General features: G+C 37.4%; 2 protein-coding genes across 2 annotated transcripts; both read right to left on the minus strand.

Moving 5' to 3' along the window:
- Positions 1-309: 309 nt before the first annotated feature.
- LOC127941703 (claudin-3-like) lies at positions 310-2,422 on the minus strand. The gene is made up of 2 exons (XM_052537058.1): positions 2,204-2,422; positions 310-2,102 (listed from the first exon to the last, which is right to left on the minus strand). The coding sequence occupies exon 2, from the start codon at positions 2,073-2,075 to the stop codon at positions 1,434-1,436; it is 642 nt and encodes a 213-aa protein (XP_052393018.1). The 5' UTR covers positions 2,076-2,102; positions 2,204-2,422; the 3' UTR covers positions 310-1,433.
- A 3,502-nt stretch (positions 2,423-5,924) lies between these two features.
- Positions 5,925-7,767, minus strand: cldn3d (claudin 3d). The gene has a single exon (XM_052537057.1). It carries the CDS (start codon positions 7,515-7,517, stop codon positions 6,861-6,863), a length of 657 nt encoding a protein of 218 aa, XP_052393017.1. The 5' UTR covers positions 7,518-7,767; the 3' UTR covers positions 5,925-6,860.
- Between the last annotated feature and the right edge of the window lie 672 nt (positions 7,768-8,439).

The raw sequence follows: 8,439 nt of genomic DNA on the forward strand, positions 1-8,439 counted from the left end.
CAGCAGTCACACCAGGTGAGTAATTTTCCTATGTAGAGTCTACCCTCCCCCTGACAGGTGGAAAAGAGGGCGTCACTTTGAGAGGCATTGTCTCAAAATCATTACAGAGCGCAGGTTTGTGTTAATATCCCTTAGGGTTATGTATTTGCAATACCACAGTTTCATGGCCTGTTGCCTGACTTTTTTATAGAATTCATAACCCAGAGTCTCCATTTCAGCATATGGTTATATATTTTATCCTTCAAATAAACTCCACCAAAAATGGCCAACAATGAATTATTTACCAAGAATTATCAGGAATAATGTAAATTGTTATTAAAAATGTTTTATTGCAGTTTTGTTGAATTTACAATAAACTTAGGTACAGACATTTAGTATATGCATATGGTAAACGAAACATTTTGTGCCTTATAAATTTTCTAATCACTATCCCTCTTGCCCTTTCCAGTTATTCAGACCGGTTTTGGTCGGATCCGGCTGTCACCACCTATAGCAAACAGCTATAGCTTGCCTAAGGTTTGTAAATTGAGTGGTCGCTCTCAGAATTGGTATTCACATTACTGCCCCAAATGTACAACAATGGGCCGAACAGGTACAACCACTCCAACAGTCTATTGTGTGATGCAACTGACCGTTTGTTTTATATACCAGCTATTGTACTATTTATCTTTTCTGTGCATTCAATTTTAATAATATAAAGCAACGCGATTTATTAATATAAGTCACAGTACTTAAAGGGTTATATAGGAAATACACTTAACAAATTTCTTTTAACTCTGTAAAAATATCAATGGATAATAAAAAAAAGGTTTTAAGTAAACTATATAGAAAGGTGATGACATACAACCTCAAAAACTGAAATCTAAAAGCAAAAAAAAAAAAAAAAAAAAATACATATTCAGTGTCTTTGTCCAGTGAAATTTTCATAAGCAAATACATGTAAAGAGTAAAGTCTTCCTCTTCCTGTAAAAATACATAAGTGATAAAAAAGCCATCAGACTGAAGCAGCGAATGTTTTTCTAAAAAAATGTCTCGCTCTCTTACATATAATATACATATAACTGCCTATTTATATTTGCTTAAAAAGAACAAAGAATATATTTTGACTAATTTTGACCGTTGGGTATCAAATGACACACAGACACATACAAAAGAACAGCTGAACAAAAAACATGAAAATTTAAACAAGCGTATTAAAAACATGAAATGTATAAACACAAAAATCCCTGACAGGTAAACCTACGAAACCAGCCCTTAACATACACACACACACACGCACACCTGCCACTCATAAACAGATGAAAAGCAAATATTGACAGCATCATATGACCCTTCATTGCGGAGTCCTTTTAGAAGTATCTCCACCCTTTCTGTGAGATCTTCATATCCTTCTAATTCTTCTTTGTTTAAATGTTTCTACAAGAAAACAATTTTTAAACATAGTCCTTCTTGTCATATCCACCATTGGTGGAGCGTGGAGCAGAGTAGCCCATTCTTGGTGGCATGCGCTTCTCCTTTGGAGGACAGGTGCAGCACAGCAATGCTCCTCCAATTATTAACAGAGCAGCAGCGGCAAACCCTATGTAGATGGATGCCCCAAGCTCTCTTTGCTGAGCGGCATTCAGCATGGGGTTGTAGAAGTCGCGAATGGTTTGGTTTGCCACCCAGGCAACCGGAACGAGCTCCAGGATGCCGGCAACAATGAACATCACACCAGAGACGATCATCACTTTAGCCTTGGAGGCTTCATCCTCGATGCAGTTGGTGCATTTGGCGCCCATGATTGAGATCAACACGCCCAGGACGGCCAAGATGACGGCAATGACCGACATGGCTCTGGAAGCCTGAAGGTCTTGCGATAGAGCCAGCATAGAGTCATAGATCTTGCACTGCATCTGTCCGGTGCTCTGTACTACACAATTCATCCATAAACCCTCCCAGATGACTTGTGCCGTGATGATGTTTGCGCCAACAAAAGCTGAGACACGCCACATTGGAAGAGCGCAAGTGATAATACTAATGATCCAACCAATAATTCCCAGGGCTATGCCCCCCATCTCCATTCCCATCGACATGGTGCCTTTTAGAGGAACTTTTTTTACCTAGTAAAAAGGAGATGTAGCTTAGTCGTGAATATCATACACAAATAAAAGCTGTATTAAGAAACAGAAGATTAAAAAAAGGAGGGAGGAATGTAATTTACCTAGTGCTGAGATGTCAATGCAGATGTATTCGTCCCAGTTCTGTCTTTCTTTGTGTAGCCTGTGAAAGTGTTGTGAACTCAAACAGCCTTTATATTCTCAAAGAGACAGGTGCGAGTGGAGGAGGACCTTAACGTGATGACGGGGATGTGATACAGGTTTGTGCAAGTTAACTGCCTGCTTGGCTTCTGTGGGGAGAAGGACAATATGTTGGTATTCGTTTTCCATTGTAATCTAATACGTACTAACATTGTGTGGTGCAGAGAAACATGCTCAACCAGGAAAAAGCACCTGCAAGCACAAATCAGTAGTCAAGGGGGTGGAGAATATGTCTTATATTTCACTGGAATCACACTTAGTATTTCACAGACATTGGCGATGTTGTATATGAACTTTCTTAAGATTCAAGACAGAATTGATGGATTGACTTTTATCTTAAACCGTGTTTTTTATTTTATTTTGAGTATTGGTTTTAACAAACGTAGAGAAAAGTCGTTATTGTTGACTCTGTGTCCTCTTTGTCTACAGCATCATAAAACAAGAGAAACAGGCTTTAGTGACAACTAATGAGGACATGCCATTTCATATAGAAGATTGCTGTAATGTGAGGAAACTCCATTACTGGCTTGTACTGTCACAAACATTGAAAATATTCTTTCCCCAAACTTAATTCTCGAGAACATAAAACTTCAGAAAACAAAGGATGTCAAAAACGGACGTGACGTCAGACACCTCCATCCCCCACAGCCTCTTTTCTGGGTCAAATAAAACGTAGTTGTTAAATTACAAAATTAACAAATTAACTGGTGAAAATATGTATTAAGAAGTATTAACTTTTACCGGTCCAAGTTTCAACTAAAGCATTAACACTGCTAAGTGTTATTAATTCATGCCTGCGTGAATCTGTTGAGGAGGTGGATTTCTCTGATTTATTGTAGATTTTTTTTTGTCTTATAGCTAATATTTCAGCTAACATTTTCGTTATACCTCATTCAAATCATTGCCTTTAGCCTACTTACCTTAAGTAATCTTTTTATTATACCCTTTATTCGTACGATTTAATTAAGTGTACAGTCAGTAGACTAATTACTCCGATGCAGTGGTGGACGAAGTACACAAATCAAGTACTTGAGTAAAAGTACAGATACATATGGTAAAATATTACTCCAGTAAAAGTAAAAGTACTCCTTTTTCAATTTTACTCAAGTGAAAGTACAAAAGTACTCGAGTTTTTATGTACTTAAGTAAAAAAGTACTGCAAGATAGATGTTTGCAATTTTATATAGGCTACTTAATTTAATTTTATATTAGCACATATTCTTTTTATAATCCTACTGCTCAAAATACCTTGGATTTTTTCAAAATAACCACTATATGGAGTCAAGATATATTTTTGTTGTTGATATGGACTACGCTGACGAGAGTAATGTTCACTGTGAAGCTTACACTGTGATGTACCTGAGAGAAAAGAGATGACCATCTGATTTTCACCAGTAAGAACAAAGTATTTTAAAGTTTGTTGTTTTACAGAATATCAAAATTACAGTAAAGACCAAAAGTTTGGACACACCTTCTCATACAAAGAGTTTTCTTTATTTTCATGACTATGAAAATTGTAGAGTCTCACTCAAGGCATCAAGGGCTATTTGACCAAGAAGGAGAGTGATGACCTGGCCTCCACAGTCACCGGACCTGAACCCAATCGAGATGGTTTAGGGGTGAGCTGGACCGCAGACTGAAGGCAAAAGAACCAACAAGTGCTAAGCATCTCTCGGGGAACTCCTTCAAGACTGTTGGAAGACCATTTCAGGTGACTACCTCTTGAAGCTCATCAAGAGAATGCCAAGAGTGTGCAAAGCAGGAATCAAAGCAAAAGGTGGCTACTTTGAAGAACCTGCAATATGACATATTTTCAGTTGTTTCACACTTTTTTGAAATGTATATAATTCCATATATAATTCCACATGTGTTAATTCATAGTTTTGATGCCTTCAGCATGAATCTACTATTTTCATAGTCATGAAAATAAAGAAAACTCTTTAAATGAGAAGGTGTGTCCAAACCTTTGGTCTGTACTGTATATATGACATGATAATAAGGCCTGAAGTTAGGAAGAACATTTTACGGAAAAAAATTAAAAAAAAAATGTAAATAAAGATAATTATTTTTTCCTTCTCAAATCTTGTCTGTGGTTTAAAAACACCCCTGGCCAAACGGGGTGCATCTCTTCCCACTGATAATTACTGTAGTTACCATGTTCTGAACATCACATCCTTTCTTTTCTAACCAGATGTAAACTATATTATATATATATATATATATATAGGTGGCTGAATAAAAATATTTGGACATTATTTATAAAAATTACATCAACTTAGCACCAACAAGCTTGTTAGCTAGACAGTTAGCATCAGCTAACAATATTTACTTATTTTCAGTACGATGAACATTCATGTCTGTCTACTCGTCTAGTTAATCCAAACAATATACATATGTATAACGTTACTGTCGATAAACAATATAAAAACAGACGTAAGGACATTTTAATAAAACTGTTAACATTACGGCAGCGGTGAATTTGAACGTGCACGAGTTATTGTATTTAATCTGTGTTATTTTATGGGTTTTTTGTTGTTTTTGTTTTTTACCTAGAATTGATGTGTCTGCATCGTCTGCACTCGAGCATTTCAGTGGGCTTAAATAGATCACTCTTTACAACGGATTTAGTTTCCAAACAACTGACAGTTTTGACCTAAATATGATTTTCAGTTACAATAATTAATCCAAAATTTCGACATTAATAACTTACTTTTAGCAACGTCAGACGCACGCACGCTCACAAGATCTGCCGGTTCTTACTTCTGGTGACTCGCACTAAACGGTTCATTTGAATCAGTGAGTGGTCGACTCCAGAACAGCTGCAATCGAATCATTCTAATTCGTAAACGAATCGTTTGGTGTGATTCGCGATCCGATTTAAAAGTTTATTTTGAAAAGATTCAGTTCGTTCATGATGAATCAGACACCGCTTCTGCGTGTCGGAGCACGTGATATTATAGGGAGTAACGATATGTTTTATGAAATGTAGTGAAGTAAAAAGTACGATTTTATGCTTTGGAATGTAGTGAAGTAAAAGTAAAAGTTGCTCAAAATAAAACTACTCCAGTAAAGTACAGATACTTGAAAAATGTACTTAAGTACAGTAACGAAGTAAAGCTACTCCGTTACTGTCCACCACTGCTCCGATGTAATTAGAGTTTGCACATGAGGTTGATAATAGGCTAGTGGTTAATACAGCTCGTGACAGGGGCGCGATCTGTTTTCAACTCTGCTTATATATTGATTAAAATATCAACATATTTGTCACGTAAAGACGCGCTACTTTAAATCGCGTAAAACCTACAAAGGTTTAAGCCATATACTGTATAAAAACAGGTTTAGACTTTCAACGCAGTTTAACGTAGTACCGTCGTTGTACGCGTTCAAGTTCTGCAACGTAAAGCTCATGAATATGTAATGAGGTACGGTACGCGCTCTTTGTTTTTGAAGTGGTTGCTAAAATAGCACCCCATTGTTTTACACTGTTACCATGTGAAACGTTGCTTAACCCAGGTGTAAAAGAACCCGATGTTTTAAAAGATAAATCAAGGTTAAGCACGCAGTGTAGAAAGCACTCAAACGCAACAAATTATCAAAGATCTGAAATGAAGACGTGGAGATTCCTTAATTTATTGGTTTTTGCCTGTTCTTTTATTTTAATAATCATAATTTAATTATAAATCAGTTACATGTATTCAAATACATGTTCTAATTATTCAGTGATAAACAACAACAACAAACATACAAACTGTGCACAATAATCTGACAAAACTTTGAGAGGAGCCTGAGTCTCATTGATTCTCTGGTGTGTTGTCCGGTGGAACTTGAACTAAGAGGCTAAATCCAGTCTGGTGCTTGTGTCTCTCAGATGAAAGAAACAAAGCATGTTTTTCTTTTTGTCAGTTTTGCATACATCCACTTGTACATTATTTTGTAACAGAGAGGCTGTAGAAAAAAAGATCTGGCTGTTGATCATTGCTAAAGTTCAATGCTGTCTAGATATTTTCCATATCTAGACAGTTGTCCATCCGATTTTAACAGGCTTTCAGAGAATGAGAATGCCAAGGAAATAAACCATAAACACAACTAAACATTAATGGTTGATTGCAATTCAAACTAAGAATAGCTAAACATACAAGATTTTCAGTTTTTTTTTTAAGCCATTAATACTCTTTTAAACTAAAGTATAAAAATATTACTTCTCAAACAGCTTTAGTTAAACTGTAAAATACAAATAAAGTAAAAAAAAATTAAATGAAAGCACACAATACTACAGAAATATAACCACTGTTTTCCCATTATAAATCATCTTACAAATTTTATTTAAAACATACAGAAAACAACATAGCTACTACACTACAGCATATTTATGCAAGTGGTGCTTAAGTGTATCTCAAGAAGTGTGGAGTGACAGTGGACACTGACTGGACAAAACAACAGCATGTAGAAATATTCACATGAAGAAAAAGTAAACACAATTTTGAGTTACCTCCAACTCACATGTCACAATTACCTTTCAATGAAAGACAGACAGTAAAAATCAAAAGTCCTTTGAGGTCCTCAGACATAGTCTCTCTTGTTCTGGGTACTCGGGACCAGTGAGTGGTGGGCTGAGTAGGCGATACGACTTTGTGGCGGGTACCTCGTCTTATCTTTCGGTGGGCAACTGCAGCACAGGATGGAGCCCCCAACCAGCAACAGTGCCGCGGCAGCCCAGCCAAGGTACAGCGAAGCCCCTATTTCCATCTTCTGAGCTTCTGGAATAACTGGACTGTAGAACTCCATAATAACAGTGTGCGCTGACCAGGACACAGGAATAAGCTGCATGACCGCGGCTGTTATGAAAGCGGCACCAGAGCTGACCATCACACGGGCTTTGGCTCTTTCATCCTCAATGCAGTTAGTGCACTTGGCCCCCACTATAGCGACAAAGAGGGCAAGGACACCCACGATGATGGACACAACCACCAGAGCCCGAGCCGCCTGTAGGTCTGCAGGAAGAGCCAACATGGAGTCGTAGACTTTACACTGCATCTGTCCAGTACTCTGAACCACACAGCTCATCCAGATTCCCTTCCAGTACACCTGCGCCGTGACAATGTTGTTACCGATGAACGCGGTGACCCTCCACATGGGCAAAGCACAGCACACAATGCTGAGTAGCCAGCCAAGAACCGAGAGCGTGACTCCCACTATCTCCAGACCGAAAGCCGCCATGTCTCCAATCTTTCTATTTTCAAACTCCCTAAAAAATCTCTCTGGTGTTCGCTGTGGCTCACTGTTTGCCTGTTCAAGTCCTTCAGACAATTATATCAGGAATCTCCAAAATCACCAAAGGATTCAAGCATGGAGGTGGGTGTTGACACACGGAATCTCCTCTTCAAGGACGGCTGGAATGTTCTGTCCTGGTAAAAACTTCCCCTGTTCTGAGAAAAGGGCTGACTTGCCTGGGTTCTTACATCAGATGATAAGAAGCAATCTTGGTATTGGTCAGCGTCCTCATAAAAAATGGGAGCTGCATTAGCACTTGGAAAATGTTTAAACCATAGGTTGGACTATTTGTCAATGTTAATAGATAACCCAAGGTAGACCTGTGAAAAATGCTCTTTAATGAACAATCATCGAAAACGTAATGTAAAAGTCTAGTGTCCATAATGCATGCATACTGAAGTTTTAAAGTTTACCTAAAATAAACTGCTCTCATCTACTGATTAAACATTATTAAATTATATTGAGACTTGATACACCGCTAGTTGTTAATATGAAAACAACAACAACAACAAATGTATCACAGTTTCTATGTCTCACAGTTGTGATTCCAAAAACAGCCAAAATGTAATCATAACATTTTATATGTTTCTTAATATATAAAACACAAGGGAAGTGGAAATACAAAATTGCTGTTGTTGATTAAAAACTTTCTCTTACTGAATTAAAATTCCTGGTAGTAATCTAGGCCAACTTTGATTGCAGGCCATAAAATATAGCTTTATGTAGAATATTTTCCGATGCCCATGTCCGGGTTGTATAACAATTAAATTTAGTGATGCAACCCAAAAACAAGTATAAGGAAGTGAAACTATGAACTGATAGGCTAAGTCCACATGTGCATAAGGAGGTTATACAGTTTTAGTTTAAA

This window comes from Carassius gibelio, chromosome A21 (genome assembly GCF_023724105.1).
Source record: "Carassius gibelio isolate Cgi1373 ecotype wild population from Czech Republic chromosome A21, carGib1.2-hapl.c, whole genome shotgun sequence".
NCBI lineage: Eukaryota > Metazoa > Chordata > Actinopteri > Cypriniformes > Cyprinidae > Carassius > Carassius gibelio.

Bases quoted from the DNA above. Each gene is read 5' to 3' on its own strand.
- LOC127941703 (XM_052537058.1), bottom strand. From the start codon at position 2,075: ATGTCGATGGGAATGGAGATGGGGGGCATAGCCCTGGGAATTATTGGT.
- cldn3d (XM_052537057.1), bottom strand. From the start codon at position 7,517: ATGGCGGCTTTCGGTCTGGAGATAGTGGGAGTCACGCTCTCGGTTCTT.